General features: G+C 36.8%; 1 protein-coding gene across 9 annotated transcripts in view; it reads right to left on the reverse strand.

Annotated features, from left to right (window-relative positions):
• The window catches only part of BCAR3 (BCAR3 adaptor protein, NSP family member), a 97331-nt gene that overhangs the window by 14917 nt on the left and 64695 nt on the right, over positions 1 to 17719 (reverse strand). The window contains exon 1 of one of the 9 annotated variants that reach the window (XM_083847464.1): positions 6435 to 17715. The exons of the other annotated variants lie outside the window; for them this stretch is intronic. Within the exon in view, the coding sequence (XP_083703590.1) occupies positions 6435 to 6518 (84 nt within the window). The 5' untranslated portion in view covers positions 6519 to 17715. Of the gene's footprint in view, positions 1 to 6434; positions 17716 to 17719 lie in introns of those variants that run through there. 9 annotated transcript variants of the gene reach the window in all.

The raw sequence follows: 17719 nt of genomic DNA on the forward strand, positions 1-17719 counted from the left end.
GTAAAAAGAAATTAACAAGAAAAAAAAAATCTAGGGCAAAAAATTAAAGACTTCAGTATATTCTGCAACAAAACACAGCTAAGGCAAAACAGGGAAGTTGCCAATCTATGTATGTCAAGACTTCCAAATAGTAACAACCCTGTCAGAAGTCTTTGGAACATATAAGCAAATTAAATCAGCAGGTCTCTTTTCAGATACAGATGCTTTCATTGACCTACAAAGAGCTCCCTGTAAGAGGTGCTTTCCAGAACTTCTTGTTCCCATTTTAGTTGCAATTATTTCAGTCCTGGTGCTAGTTTAAAACATCCCCACCATGCTGGTTTTTTTATTTGTTTTTTTAAACAGATCTCGGTAAGAAAAATGATAAATATCTCTCAATGCAGTATTATCAACCTTAATGAAAAAGCCCTCAATCCTACTTACATAGCTGATGGAAAACCCAGAGAGCTAAGAGTTTGGAGATGGAAAAAAAGTCCAATCAATACAATTATTTTAGTGGTTTTAATAAATGCCACAGAAGTTGATTATATTACACAAAGTACTTCTACTTCATGGCCATTACATCTGTAAAAGCACAGCCTGCTTTTAGTTTAACAATGTCATCTTGGTGTTTCATAAGATTTTACATTTTTTCAGTCAAGTATTAGCCCAGAGGACTGAAAACTGTAAAATAAAGTTTAGAGAAGTCAAACATAAAAATACAGTCTTGTTGCATGTAAATTTAGAGAGGACTTGACCTACCACAATATGCTCTACCTGTGACACTTGTGAACCCATTTAAGGAAATCTATAATAATCTGTTGTTCATGCATCCAAAATGTTATTTCCATTTGAGTAGGGTACTCGCCAAAGGAAACTTGATGTATCAAGCTTGTGTCAATCATCCTAGCTGAGTCTACCTCACTAGATTAGAATAATTTTTACTTGTGCTGAACAGTCTACTATATGAGTTTAGAAGTAAACAAAATAAAAGTCCCACAGTTATTTCTGTTCCCTAGTGGCACTGGATTCTTTCTCCAGTTCCTATCTGCATCAACGCCAATGAAATACATGTACCAGTGGACTACTGAAGTAGCTGAGAGGAGAATCACATGGCTTTCTACATATATCCCTGAAGCTGTATCTTATGCATTCAGCTTTCCTGGCTTACCTCAATTAACAACCAAAAATGACAGACAAGCATAATGTAAGTAGAGGATGGCCTAGAAAGAAAGAAAACATCTTAATTTCTCTCTGACGTGATTAAGAGTTGTTTTAATTATGAAGGGAAGAACTTTACTACCTAGACACAATTTGAAAGTGGTTCAAAATCTGTCATTTTGGACCTGTATCATGTCCTTCATTTCTGATAACAAGGGATTTCACATCACCTCTCCTTGTATCCTCCTGGCAAAGCATTATTTAGTCAAAGCACAGCTAAGGACTGTTACAGATACCTTACTAATGGTGGCTGCATTTTCATCCAAACTCAATTATTTCCTGGTGCTTTGCACAGCTCTGCCAGCTGGTATTTAAAGTAGCCCAACAGGCAGCCTTGGAAGCACATGATTTTCAGTTGCCTTGAAGGTTTTGAAAACAAACAAGAAAAAGAAAAGCAGAAGCAGAGAGAAAAAAGAAAAAGCAGGGATAAGTGAGAACAGCTCTGTGGAAATGACAGCGTGACCTGATTGAGGAAGTAAGTCAAGCCAGCACCTTTACTAAACTTTTAATAAATATACTAGATCTTTCTAAAACCAGATCTATGATAAGTTTCTCCCAAATACATCTTTTCTCCAACACTGGAGGCCTGCTACTTCTGCTTAAGAGCACCATGAAGTCTGATCTACAACTTCCTCTCGTAATATCTAAAAAAATAAAACTAAAAATTCATTTTCAAAAAAGTGAAATTGTAAAGAAATTCTTCTATTTCCAAACCACTAGAGAGCAAACCTTAATCATCTTGATCATACAGAAAATGAACACGTTCAAGTTCCAATTCTGAATTAAAACATGTCACTACAGAAATCCCTGAAGTCTCTTAACCCTGGACTCCTGTGATCTTGATCAGACTGCATGTCTGGCACTATGATTACAAGCATTTTAAAATATGCAGTTATATACATTTATAAGATGTTTTGATTTTATTTATAAGTACAATGTATTTTATTTCATTTGAAACTCTACTAATCAGCCACAAGAAACAGCAGAATTGAACTTGGCATTTAGAAGAATACCCATGCAGAACCAGACTCTCAATCTTTGCTTAAGAACAGTCTTGTTGGTCCTTATCTTTTCCTGGCCAGTGACTTATTATTATTATTTTGTACAAGAGCTTACAAAGGGATAAGAATACAAAGATAAAGTTATTTCACAAATATTTTTTGAGAAAGTACTAACAGAAAAAAAGGTAGTTTTTCAATTCAGTAAAACATTTTCCGATTAACTTGGACATTTTGAACAGATGTGGCAATGTTCTTCACAGGGGCAGTTTTCTCTAACCTTCCAGACTGCACAAAGTTCACGCAGGACTATAACAAGTGCTATGTTAAGTAATGGGAGGTGCAAAACAGACGATAAAGGTCTCCTTGCATACATGACTGTCAGTTTCTGCAGGATTTTATTTTTATATTCTAGTGGCTTAACTGGTTGAGACATAGGCACAGCAAAAGTTTATGTATTATTTGTTCTAAGACATACAAGAGAAGTCTAGAACTAACCAGAGCCCTGAATTAATATAGGAGAATGGCAGCTTTGAAACCACAACATTTCTCTGTGGTTGTATAGATATAAGCTGACAACTTTTGAGATTACTGATGAAGATATAAAAAAAATACCATGACAATTTCCATCATAACTGCAATGGCTCTTTAAAATCAAATTAACTCCATTCTGTGCATGTCCTCAGTCTGCCATTATAAACAACATAATGTAACCTGCCTGACATTCACAGAAGGTAGCCATTCTTTCTTAACTAGTAAACGAGGTATTTGTTTGGGAGGAGGGCAATAAAAAAGGCTTTTAGTACAGGCTTTTAATTCAGTCTAATGTCAACTGAAGGCGAGAGAAAGAATTCCAGCGGACTCTGGATCTACCTTCCACTACAAAACTACACTTATAAAAACTCCTTAATTTTCTAGGTGACCACATTCAGAGCTAGGAGGACAGCTTCATTTCCAGCACATGGATCCCGAGAAATCCTGAGTTTAGAGATAGTCAAATCCTAATCTCATCACTCAGCGGCCCTGGAGATTTTTCTACCAAATATAAAGGATTTTAGAAGTTGATTACTTATTTTGTTTTAATCTGAAAAATACCTAACCAAAATGCACTACCAAGAAGTTAAACGCAATCCACAGGAGAATGTTCCTATAGCAGTGAACAAGAACCCCTTACAGAGGAACAATGGTCCCTTTACTATCTATACATGTATGAAAGAGAGCATATTGCAGTGAAAAATGGAAAAACAAGACACACTGTAAGACTCACCAAAAACTAAAACTCTACGGCAAGACAGTGAGGAGTCCAGGAAGCTACACAAAGTTTCATGCCATTTTGATAAGTCGGTCTTTCCCATCTGGCCCTCTCCAACATCAACAAATTTAACATCAAAAGGCAGACCCATAATGCTGGGTGGTGATGACTCGTAAACTCATGTTATCAAGCCCAACTGCCTCCACATGCAAGCTGAAACTGGATACACAAAGCCCAAGGATGCCAGTGAAACAGATTTAGATCATCACATACTGAAGAAATATTAATTAAGATCTACTATCTATAAAAAGAGCTTGCAATTCATCCAGGATAAGAGATGGCACTTGTAATAAGTAGTTGCTTATAAAAGGCTTCTTACCCATGCCACATTCATAGCATTAGTACATTGCCCAGCAGTGAGACAGATCAGCATGCTTGAAGTTTTAAAACTTGGCAGTTCCAATAATTTGAGTGGCTTTCCCCTTTTGCACAGACAGCTTCAGCTGAGGGTGAATCACAGCAGAGAATTAAGAATTAAAATATTTGAACATCGCATAATCATGGAATGGCTTGGGTTGGAAAGGACCTTGAAAACCACCCAGTTCCAACCCCTGCCCTAGGCAGGGCTGCCACCCACTACATTAGGTTGACCAGGGCCCAATCCAACCTGGCCTTAAAGACATCAAGGTCTTTCTTTCTGATCATGATGGCCAAACTAGCTAGAAAAGCAACAACAAAAATAGTAACTAACTAACTAAAATTTATTGTGGCAAACATACCATTATTTACACCACTTCATTTTTAAAACACTGTTTATCACTGATTTATTCTTAACTCCCAAAAAAGGCAATATTTTGGCTTCAAAGTGGTGTAAAGTCACAATTTATCATTCTCTCTCCATAGTTGCACCCCCACACCCCAAATAGAAACCTTAAGCCTTAAAGACTCATTATTTTCCTGATATACAGAAGCTGACCTTAACTGGAAAAATGTATTAAAAACAAATGGGATTGTAAAAGGTACCGACACATCACGAGTGAAGAATATGTTGATTCAAGCTGAGATCTTCTGCACTGATTATTGTATTTTCTATTAATGTACGGGGAACTAAACCAAACTTATTAAGATCCTAATTTCACATGCTAGAAGTACAGTGAAATGCAAGTCCTCAAGTGCTGAACTTTTTCCTGTGCTGTGAAAGAGCACAAGGAACCCTTGGGCATGGCCACATATCACTTTCAATTAAGTCAGATAATGTAGTTATAATGAATTTATCTTGATGCAGTAAAAAAAAAAATTCTCTCAGATATAGCTGCTGACTTTAACATACTTATTTATGGATCAATTTGATATTTCATTACATGAATACTCCCTATTAAAACAAAGAATTAATCTCACCTAATTACACAAACTGATTTTGCTTAAAGTGGTAGGTTTCCACAAATTAAGACAACTTACGCCAAGTTGTTCATACAGTCCTAGGCACTTTGGCACTTAATGGAACATACATCATTTGGCCTCAAGGTGAGAGCCTTACTTGACTTTACCACCAGCTGTTTCTATACCCACAACCATTTTCTCTTAAACAAATGCACCCCAGTTTCCTACCAAAGGACTTCTTAAAATAGCAGTTCATCGGATTCATCTAATGCTAAATCTGCATTCTGGAACACATGCATTCAAATCTATTTTAAATGCTGCAAATCTCTTTAAATAGAACCTTATTTTTGAAAGAGTCCAGCTGTATTTTCTTTTCTGCATAAAAGGTTTTATTTTTTACCATCCATACTGCAAACACTATTAATGTTTCAGTTTCTTTAGAGACCATATAGATTAGACCAAATGGAAAGTTGCTATGACAACACCACCGTTATTTTAGGTATTAGGAATTCATGCCAAGATTAAACAAAGGGCATGCATGGTCAAGAACAACAGTTTTATAACTGTTCTGACAGCCAACAATAAAACCCAAACTCATTTTTGAAGTTTTAGAACAATAGAATTTTACGCCTTGTGTTTGAAATTCTAAAGAAAATGAAAATTACAATAACAGGACAGCATCTTTATCTCTCCATTCTGATGATAACTTCTGGTATTTGTCACAGTCAAAGAGAAGACAGTCTGATCAAAGTCACTTTTTCAGCATGCCCAGAAGACTGATCCCCACTTCCCACTTTCAGAAAGGGACAGTTAGAAGGCTGAATCGCTGGGCATCAGAGAGGTGAGGAATGGTTGTTCCCAATCTGTAAGGACCTCCATCAAAAGTTGAAAGACTACAGGCTACGAGACAGCAACCGTAACATCCTTCCTCATTGTAGGCGTGCCAGAAAAAACATACACATTAGACAGTAACTTAAAGAGCTGACCATAATTCAAAGAACCATTCAAGCATAAATCTTAAATAAAAAGATTTAGAAGTTTAGGTGTAGCTCACAGATATTCAAAAGTAATCACCTAAAAAAGTAAAAAAACCTAAGTCACCTAAATCTACCTGATTACAGTACAATTACCCCCTTCTGAAAACATAGCTCTAAATGTTTAGAAAGACTTGATCTTTGCCTACAGTGTGCATTTTGTTCACTTTAATTTTAAAAGTTCTGAAATATAAGGTCAAGTCCAAAATTGTCCAAAGGGTTTTTAAAAACAACTTCTGAGCAAAGTTTTCTATGTTTTCAATAAGCAGGTGAAAAAGACAGGGAACCAAGTGATCTGATTCACATTTTGAAAGCTTGAAACTTTGTTAAAATTCTTTTCAACAAGTCCAAAACCAGGGCATTTTTATACTTGCAGTTTCAACATGAAGACAGTCAGCTTCAGGCTCATAAAACTGAAAGCTGTTTAAGCTTCTCTCTGAGATAATGGTGCATTGTGTTCTTTAGAACAGAAACGCACTGCATCCATCATATAAACACTTCTGAACAGAAACTAAGGGCATTACAGACTAGCATACTGTTTATTTACTGTTATTGAAACAGGTCACCTACCTTGACTCTGATAATAGATTTACGATGATAAAAGCAGCAAAGCGCTGCAATCAGCATTTGAAAAACATTATAATCCTTTGGCATTTTCAGTTCTTCTGCTTGTGTGTCCTCAAGACTGAAGATGAATGGTCACTACTAGTAGTTTTCAGAGGTTTAGCAAGCTCTTTAGCATGACCACTGCCTGCCAGTGCTGCTACACCCCCTGCTCACATATCAGTCTCGGACGCTTTCCACAGCTGAAGATGATACTATCAATTCAGTCACCACTGTCATTCTTGCTTTCAGCATGCCATACAGTGTGTGCCAGAATCCTCATGTGATCTGTTCCACTCACCCAGTGAAATCCTAGCTCCTCTATCTTGGTATCCCCTGGCTCAGAGCTGCATTTAAGGCACCAGCTCAAGGCAAACTTCTTGATGAGATACAGAACCTGACTGTCTCCCTGTGCTGATAAAACCTTAATCAGTTGCTCCAGCCCAGTCATGCAATATTTTTATCTGCATCATCAATAACACCTCCAAACACATAAAAGAGATAACTGAAGAGGAGAAGCAGTTGATTAGTGTTTGACAGCTGTTGTTCATCATACTGGAATAAGATTTACATCCTTAGAGCTTCAGTAACGAAGAAAAACGATAAATCTGTTTATTTTTAATTAGGAAGTTTCTGGCAACTAGTACTTGTAAAAAAAAAAAAAAGAATAAAAAAATAGCAAGAAACCAAGACTGCCAACATGGTCAGTATTAGTGGAGTAACCAAGGTACCATTAGTAGGTACAGCTAACACCTGACAGCTTTAGCTTGATGATAGTTCCATGGGATTGTGCAGTTTGCTAGAGAAAGAAAAGATTAAAGACAATCTGCTTTGACAAAGAAAAATGAACACCAAAACAAAATAAAAACAAGTTACATTTACACCTGTGATTTTATTCTCTTGGATACCATGCTCACACATGGAGATCACCTGCAAGATTGAGACTGTTAGTGTATTTCATCTGTAATTTTCAATGTCTTTGTGCTGTGGAAAAGAGAACTAAAAACCGCGTAACAGTTTCTTCTGTTCCATGCTTCTAATCTTCCTGTCTTACATTCTGCATTCCAGCGACATTCCAGAATTTATGCATCACAGTATCCTCCTCCAAGGATACAACTTGATCACAGATTGTCTATGGAATGAGATGGGCACATTTCTGCACTGCCTGCTTAAGCAGCATTCTTTTCATCCAGGTGAAACCTCAACTGTTCAGCTGTGTCTCAGATTTCTTACTCCTACCAAGTTGCAGAGACTACATAGTTTAGTTCAAGCATAATTTGTGTAGTTCTTCTATAGCTGCAAAATGTTTTTTAATCCATTTCTCCATTTAACGTATGGCCTGTTGACCAAAGGCAACTTGTTCAGAATATTTTACATGGTTAATAAAGCATTATATTCTATTTTTTTCCATTGCCACTAGTAGAGAACAAGAATAAAAACTGCATTTATCACACACACCCTCAAAAAAAAAGATGCTGGCTCTGTCCTGTAGATTCTAGTAGAAGCGAATTTCACCCAAATGTATGAAAAGCTTGTGGAATTCATTGACAGAAGATACCACTAGAAAAAAGGGACCAGCAAACCAAAAATAACTGTTCAAATAATAACACACTGCATTTTTTATTTCAGTAATTTTAAGAAGTTTTATTTCATTCAAGATTAACTAGCAATTCATTAAAATTTGTCTTAGAACTTCAGTGTGCAGACTGAGGTGCCAAGAAATTAAGTTAAATCAATGCAGCATTATTTTTCACAACTTTGCACTCATTCTACCTCTTCTGCTTTAACAATGGTATTAAGCACACCTACTCTGATGTGCTTTATTTAGGAAATAGACGAGGCTATCTACTTTCTGCAGTCCAAGCAGCTTGTATTTTAATTTCAAAAGACAACTTTTGCCGTGAAGTGTGCAATCAAAAGCGAGTTTTCTTGGTTTGGAGGTAGTTTCTACCAACAGAAAACAAGTGGGTATGAAAAGCTCTGAGAACAAAAACTCCCCACAACAAGAGGAAAGAAAGAGTTAACGAATTCCCAGGTTATGCAGTCAGTGGATAGCTTACTGACTGCTAAACCACTGATCAGCAAAGTACCTGCCCTCCACACCTCAATGACCTCTCAAGAACTAAGGCAAAAAAGGGAAATAACTTGCCTAGTTATAATAGCACTTAGAGCGAACACCTCACCTCCAAAGCAGCCTGATTAGGAGATGTGAAGGAAACAAAATGCACTGGATTAAGTGCTGCAAGAAGGCCTGTAACACTTAAAGAGAAACTTTGAAAGTATCAGTCATTTATAAACTGGATGGTAGCAAAAAATCCAGAAGTCATACGTGTTTCAGACCTCAGTTTAGGAAAGAGTAAATCCCAAGGAGTGGTTAAAAGGAAGAGCTACTTGTCTTTTTCATCAGCAACAAATATAACCCATAATTAGTACGGCATATATATTAAACGTTTATGGATGTCCTCAGATATTACCTTGCAAAGTAATACTTCCCACCTAATAATAGAGTACCTCCTTCCCACATTGATCGAACTATGTGAAATGTCCTCAGTGCCCGCATCAAGCAATGGGACTTGGCACATAAACCAAGCAGCAGCACTGAGCAAAGACTTAAAATATGCGCTGCCTTTCAAAGCAAGGGGAATGGAGAGACCATTCAAACAGAAAATGTAACCCCAGTCTTGAAACCAAGAAAAAGGAAGCGTGATGTGTGAAGTTCTCTTACCCTGTTTGACCACCAAATGTTTGCAGGTAACTAGCACCAAATTAAGCAATAAAACCGAATGTTCATAAAATTAGTCACACTACATGGCTCAGTGCAGATGTTATGCCTGTGACTCTTTTGAGGAAAGGAAAACTCTCTAGAATGAAAGAAAATGGACTCAAAAGTGATTACCTTGACAAGAAGAAGGATAAAAGATAGCTCAGAAAAGAAGCTGGCAATGACGGCTTTGAATACAGAGTCCTACTTATAGCTGGGGAGAAGAAACACCTCAAAGTAGTCTGACAGACTGGAAAAAGGAATGAGTAAATAAAACACTAAACGTGAAAGTAACCTCCTTTTCTCTCTGTTTTATGATGCAGTGTATTTTAATATACTTTAAGTTCTTTTTCCACTTTGAGGAAATCCTTAAGATTGCTTTACAGAAGAGAAGATCAAAAGATACTCTGAAGAATTCCAAAGACGAAAGCCTTGACTGTGACTGTGTCTGGACATTTTTGGTACTATGGGAGGACATATCAAAGATGGTATTTCTTAAGAACCTTCACAAAGAAATTCTTATAGTAACATCCTAATCCAATTTATAGAGGAGGAAAAAAACACACACACACACAAAAAGGGAAATGAAATTCAAGGATGCATCCTTGAATTATTATTATATAGCATTTCTACTGTGTAATGATGACAAGAAAGTATTAGGAATCAGTGCACAATACAAGTAACTCAAAACCATACCAGGTGATGAAAAGAGCTATTAGGATGAGTAAGTTATTTTGGCAACAGAAGCTAAATGGTTTAGCAATGAAAAGTAAGGTGGGTTACCTTTGCTCCAAAAAGAATCAGAAATCAGTTTGAAAAAGGAAAGGTGCTTGCAGGGGGGGATTTATTATGACTTAGCAATGAATAAACCTACACTAGAATTCAGACAAAAGTTCTCAGTCATCGTAAGAATTAAAAAAATAGATTTCCAAAGAATTGAAGGCTGAAGCGACAGTTCTAATACAGTTCATCATGAAGCGATCTATTGAAAGGAAAAAAAAAGAAACAACCCCCAAATCCCAACAGCATGATACGGTACTTCTGACAACAGAGAGGATGCAATATCCTTTACGTACTTGTGCTTTCCTTCTTTATCAAGCCCTAGACTGCAAATCCAACCACTGTTGTGGTTCACTAGTTAATGCACACATTTCCCCAGGCCTTGATGACTTTACGTGTACATTCATGTCTTTCAGAAAGACCTACTAGTTTTGCAACTTCTTGTGTGACTCATTTACCTAGGGAAACTCAGTGGTATAGTTTAAATGGTCTAGCTCCAATGACACAATTCCTGACAGAGTTCCTTCACCTGAAACAGCACACAAAAAAAAAACAAGCAAGGCAAAGGATTTTTTTTTTTTTTTTTACATATGAATCATCTTCCCAAACCTTTCCAACAGGACCTGGATTCCCCCTCTAGTATTTTCCGTACTGAAAGCATTGGGACTGAATGAGCATCTTCAACTGACTACCTTGCTTGTAGGCACAATCTCTTTGCTTCAATGAGACTAGCACAGCTCAATCTGGAAAGTAAATTTGGCCTAATGTGTACTCAATGTGGGCGTACCTATTTTTCATTTGAAAGGCTTGTTACTAAGCAGCAGTAAAAAAAAGTTTTACATCCACTGCTCAACCCAAACTGTACTGCATAAATTACAAATTAAAGAATAAAAAACTATGTATGGTGTGGGAATGCCAGAAACAATGAAATTAACCCTTAAAAATAATACTGTACTATTTTACACAGCAGCTGGTTTTTGTTTGTTTGTTTTTAAATCAATAGTATAACCAGCAGGAAAAAGTGCTTTATTTAGATAGCGAATCTATTTTTTTAAGCAAAACTAATAGGATTTTTTTTTAATAAAGGTTACACAAGCTCTGCACATATGGTTCAATGAATAGATGACGCATTCTTAAGAACCAGAGTCAGAACTGGAACCTTCGTATGACACTGTGATACATCACTATGAAAATTAAGACTACTGGAAGAAAGTAGTACACAAGAAACCTCTGGGTAATGGTAAAATAATTCTTGCACTGTTGGCTACCACGGAGCTCTTTCAGCCAGCATGATTATGAACAGCCTTCAGGCTGCTCCAAATTACACTTAATTTATATCTAGTAAATATTGACTCAGAGGAGCTAAGGATGGTTCAGCCATTTCCACTCTCCTGTTCTGCAACCTTTTGCTGGTACTTTGGGTTGACTGCACGAGAAATAAACTGTTTCATGCACCTAAGAAACATCAAATGTGATCTTTCTGCTAAGTCAATCTATCAATGCATTTCTAATACTTTCCAACATCAGGAGATCAATTATCATATCAGATTCCTTTCTTTGTTTTCAAAGATTCTTGCCAAGAATCTTAAAATATCTGAAAATGCCTTCATTTGTTTCTAAGGATGGCTGGCTAGAGTGCTTTTGATAGGTAAGTTTATTAAGAAAGTCTTTCTAAACTCATAGAACTTAAGGACACAAATTTAAGGACACTTGATCACATTCTGTATCAGGTTCCTAATAGTCCAACAGGAAGAGAAATTAAGGTGTCTCTCCCGATCCCATCTGTATTATTATAAAGCCTGTAGAGTTATTTAGGGAGTTCCGTGATCTGGTTTAAATTACATTTATCCAGCACTGCAGATCGGGACTGTTCTCCTGACACACCTAAACTGTCTCCAGCCCCATTCACAGCACATTGCATATGCAAGAGCTTGAAGTATTCACATTGGATAGTACAAACCTGTTCTGGGGGAATCCTTTTAGGCTGCTTTAATCTTACACATTAAATGAGACACAATGTAGGAATCATTTCTCTTGAGGTTTTGGGCTTCTTTTTCTCTCATCACAAAACCAATCAAAGATTTCTTTGGCTTCAAAGTTGCAAGTGGCTCAAGTAATGCAACCGAACTCTGTAAAAATACAAATACTTGAAAGCTCACAAGCAGTCTGAAGTTATCAGAACAGTCTGCGGAGCTACAAAAAAGTTATTTCCATAGAATCATAAAGGTTGGAAAATACCATCGAGATCATCTGGTCCAAACAGCACTTATATTCACGGGTGTACTTATAATTCACACATAGAGTTATGATTCTTGATTTCATATTACAGAGAAATAATTTTAGACTAAACTACACAATGGAATTGGTGACTTGCCACTGTTAGATGGTGCTACATCGACAAATCACCTAAGCATTTAAATCAGCCCAACAATATCCAGTGGAATACATGCAATGCTACATTAGATTTCTTTTCACTAAGTGAAAGTAAACAATCCACCCAGAAAGCCAACTATAAACGAGAGAAGACATGGTGTACAGGACAAGGGTCAACAGCATAAATCGGATCTGATGCAGCAGGCAGCCAATCCAGAGCATGCCACTCACTGGCACTGGACTCATGTCACCATACGGCATACAGCACCTCCTGCTTGCACAGTGCGTGGGACAAGTGACGACATATGGCAGGCACCTCCTGACTGCACAGTGCACGCGCACAATCTAACAAGGGTTGTGAGCACCTATTGCTATAAAATGGCATCCATAAGGTTGTAATAAGGTATAATATGAATAAAATTTTAAAGAGAAAAAACAAATCAAAGCATGGAGATCCTAAGATTGGAACATTCTTCATTTAGTATGTATGACTTCTCTCTATAACTAATTATTTGTTCTTTTGATGCAAGAAAAGTCAGGAAACAGAGGATACAACTGACAAACAAGTTGTCCACACAAACAGCATCTTCACAACGCCCACTACTGTTTAGTCTTAGTACTTAGTCATTAGGACATGGCCTAGCATCCCTAACTAAACTTCTGTGGGGGATGCCTCCAAATACAGGTAGTGCCCAACTGGTTACAGCTGAACACTTTTTAAATTGTAGAATATGTGGGAGAAAAGGGATGACAACACAGTTCAAAAACACTGCTTACTTTTATTTGTCCTTAACTCAACTGTCTACAGGTACCATAATGTCCCACCACCCAGCTCAGGTCGTACCACTCCTGTGATATGTCTTACTGGAACTGACTCTTTCATGTCCCTCCTCTAACCTCACTTCCTGCAGGCTGTTGGTGCAGCTCCTGATAATAAAGCAATAGATAGAGCTGTAGTTGTAATTACATTTGTTTGCATTGCAAGGGTGTGGTACAGGAGAGGTCAGCAAAACTCCTTCCTTCTATTGCAGTTCTGTAAGGCCTGTAGCTGTTGTACAGGAAGAGTAAGAACATGGAGTTTGCATCTATTTAGTATTCAGTGTTGAAATCTCTTTAGAAATACGATTTATCTAAAAATACAGATTGGAAACTGGAAGAAATAGGTGCCCAACCTCCTGAAGAGCTTCCTACTGGGTCCTAAGGCGCACTTTAAGATATCCAAATACCTTTGAAAAACCTGGTCTTTTATTAATAACATGCAAACTTTTCAGACATCTGACAATAGGCATAGTTTGTCTTACAGCCATCTATTAAGAGGCCACCAGCCAGTTTTATATAACTTATCAAAAACTAGTCTATATATGCTTGAGCTCCATCTACTGTCTGCCAACTTGTGTACAAACATGAAGCTATTTTGTAATGCTTCACCTGTTATTTTTTCAATTTATTCCTTGTACTGGAATATAAATAAATAAATAAATAAATTTGAAAAGGCGTAAATTTACTTTTTTTTTCAGAATTAGTTCCAAACTTCTGGCTCATATTTTCTTCTCTTTTTACCCGACGTAGCTGTCATTAGTCTAACTTCAGCTTTACTTGACACAGTACAGTTCTCTTGCATATAAAAAGGACCCATTTAATGCAATCGCTAGCTGCAGATTTCTTCTTCTGAAAATCTCTCCAGTCCTATCAAAATAAAGTGTTTATCTGAGATTTACTCCAATTTCAACTGTAACTCAAAAAAAAAAAAAATTATATATACATATATCTTACTTTGCCGAGGGGAGGCACCTCAAAATCAACCTTCTATTGAAAACTCCCAAATATCCAAGAATACTTCCCTTTTATAGAAGGAGGGGTTTTGGTTGTGTAACACTTAAAAATTAAATCCACAAGTCATTTGGGCTCTGCTGGAGCTCAGTTTTTCGAACTCTTTAGCAGCATGTATGAGTTTGGAAAGGCCTGTTTCCCTCACACATTTTTGCGTAATACACTTTGATGAAATTGAAACAAAAGCAGCAAGCTCACCTCAGCTTATATGCTCCCTTGCAACATTTTCCTAATGGAAAGATTTTGAGGGCAAGGAGGCAAATGACCTCAGCGTGTTCTAGATAGCCAACATAACATTATATTCTCTCATTCACATAGGTGCTTAGTTTCTAATAGTATTTGACATACAAAAACCACAATCAGCAAATCCTGCTTCTCTGAGAACACAAATTAATAGATGGTATCTCTACTGAAATATACTTCTAATGTTCCTTCTGCTGCCTTCTCTACAGGCCAACCTATAGCCAAACAGTATGTCAAAAAGAGGCAAGATTGTACAGACATGCACAACATACCAGTCTTACCCTAATTAGTTTCTATAAACATAGCTCTGAGAGATTAGGAGCTTCACCTCCATACACTTTGTCAGGAAGAGTACCTGAAATGCTCTTTAATAATTTGACTTCAACAAGCTATATACTCACTCCCCCTTGTGGTTTATGTATTTATATATATTTAAAAATCAACTTAAGTCAGGTGCCACTGTGAAGGAGTTAAATATAAACATTTTCATGTGCCAATCAGCCTTTGCTATTAGTCCACCCACAAGATAATGAAAAGGACCCAATCACATATATAACTATCATCTTCAAAGCACAGTTCCTGTGGAACAATACTGAAAACCCAAAATGACAAGTATTCTGCACAAAGGACACAGCTCAGTAACAGTTAAGAACAGATCAGCACTAAAGATGGCAGACTGCAGTCAGGTCTCTCTTCTGTTCTGCAGAGTTCAAATATCTCACATGAAAAGGATTAAATTTTATCTGCACTCATACCTTTTATATACGTATACACCTATTAACATAGATATACAAAAGACTACTGTAAGCTATAAGAATTCCAGCTGATGCCAACACACAGCAAGACACCTTTTTCTTCTTGTGTCAATAGACACAAGTGTTTGTACAGAAATTGAAAATGGAAAGAAAACTAAACCCGCTTTACAACTAGATTTAGTTTTATGTTCTCCACTCAAATCTTCAAACACTTTTTATCATGCACAGGGTTGCTCTTACCAAGAATACTTAAAATGTACACTGCAGTTGAGGTAGGAGAAATTAGGCACAGTGAAGATATGATTCAGCACCTTTCTTTCTTCCCCATGGGAAGCACTTTTGTGGGAAATGGCATGCTCTTTTTTAGCAAGTAAGCAAATACAGTGCCTACTGCAGTGTAAAGGATTGGATACGGGATTACACAGGAAAGCACTGTTTTTTCCAGAAATGATCCGTCCCTTCAACAACCACGGTATCTGACAGAGGTATTCAGTAACTCCATTTGCATGTGAATGAAAATGAATCACAAATCAAGAAGAACTAGACAATGTCTTAAAAGTAAAAAAACACCCATTTTTCCCCCTTTCTTTGAAACATAAATAATCTTCATCACCTACTACTATTTCTTTTCACTGACACTATCGTTTTGACTTGGGGATAACATAAATAGCAATCTGTAACTGTCAGCATTTGAAGGCCACAGGCATTAATATTTTGGAGAAAAAGTTTTTTTCACTTAAATCCAAGTTTCACAAGATCTCTAGAGACAAAATAAAATTATTCATAATATGAAAGCTAAGCTTTTCTCTGCACCTCAAAATTTCTGGCCAACCTGTCAGATTCAGGTTTTTCCATTTGACATTTCTCATCTGTGAACATGGCTCGATAATAGTCATTGATCTAACAAAGATACTGAAAAGATCAACTAAGTGTCTACTGGCACCAGAAAAAATAGTGCAGTGTAATTTTATAGACGGTTTTCTACTCAAAGCTTATTGCAATATCAGTGCATTCAGTAGCTTGCGATGACTCCAGAACAGACGTAATTTAAGAGTTAATGAGTGATAATATTCAAGTACTAGAATACAGACGTCAACAGGGTCAAATTTATAATGAGAGGCTAAATGTAAGGTTAATCTTTAGCACGCTATTAGAGAGAATGCATGCTGCAAAAAGACCTATCAATATTTTAGATTTACCAAAGCACACTAGGCAGTACAAAAGCAGTTCCACATGCAAAATACCCTAAACTCTATTTCAGCATCAGGGAAAGGGAATGCAAGAGCCACTGCTAAAAGACTTCACAATAAAGGCCAGAATAATTAGAAAGTCACTATCCACTTGACTAAATTCATAAGGATTATCATTCAAAATGAAAAAATAAAATAAAATCCCTGCTCTTGGCATGCTAAAACAAACGAAAACAACACCACCACAACAAAACCCAGATCTTAAGAGCTAATCAGGTCATTCAAGAATTGGGGGTTGGGAAAGAACAAAAAGCCCCAGACATTAACAAGCTAACTTAGGAATCACCCTACTAGGGAAACACAAACTAGGACAGCAGACTGAGAAGAGCATTGTCTTTCACAGCTGTAGAATCACCATTCCTGCATATTTACTGGAAACATGATCTTAAATTTTATTCATCACTTTGTACCCAAAAGACTATGGACTTGCTGACTCAGCCATCTTTTCAGACAGTAACCTCTTGGGTCAAACAAATCTCAACATTTGAAAGTACTGAAGCTTGGGTGTAATTACGGATAACTGCTCTATCAAATGAAACAAGTTTTCATTAATTTCAAATAAATGGGAGCAAGATTCTCATAATGATTTTAGGGCAATTAACTACTTCAGAGCTGCTGAATTTCAATTACGTATACAACTCCTAAAGTCTTTTTTGAAAATTTTCTGGGCTGCTGAACAGATTAGAACATCTGTTATAACAATGTCAGTGACACTCTCACATAGAATTTCTCAAAAACTTTTATGATATAAGAGGAAGCATAGATGGTGGAAATCTTTCTTCCTCATTCTTTGCCTCTGTAGAAAAATAAATGGAGTTTTTACTACTATGAAAGTTATAATAAATTATGAAAATTTTGATTTTCAGTAGCCATGTCGATTAAAATACAGGTACGGTGTTTTTTTCCAGCAGAGGGCAGCGTATAACTATCAGTTAAGTCAGCAAGCCTCAAAAATTAAGGATTTTTTGCACTGTGAGGTAGATAAATTTATGTATTTAACATTAGATTAGATCTAACAGTTTCTTAACTTTCTGAATTACACGATTTATATACAAGAGGTAACTGCTGTGGAGTGATGTTTGTGAAGCATAAGCTCCTACTAGGCAGAGAAACATGGAAAAATGTAAATGTCTTAGTAAAACAACATTGAGACCAATGCCAAGGTCAAGCCAACAATCTTCAAGTTGGATACCAATCCCGTAGCGACAAAGTAATATGTAAAGTCAAACTTAACTGTATGGGCATACTCCATTTCTCCTT

The sequence above is a fragment of the Anser anser genome (genome assembly GCF_964211835.1).
Source record: "Anser anser genome assembly, chromosome: 8".
Lineage (NCBI taxonomy): Eukaryota > Metazoa > Chordata > Aves > Anseriformes > Anatidae > Anser > Anser anser.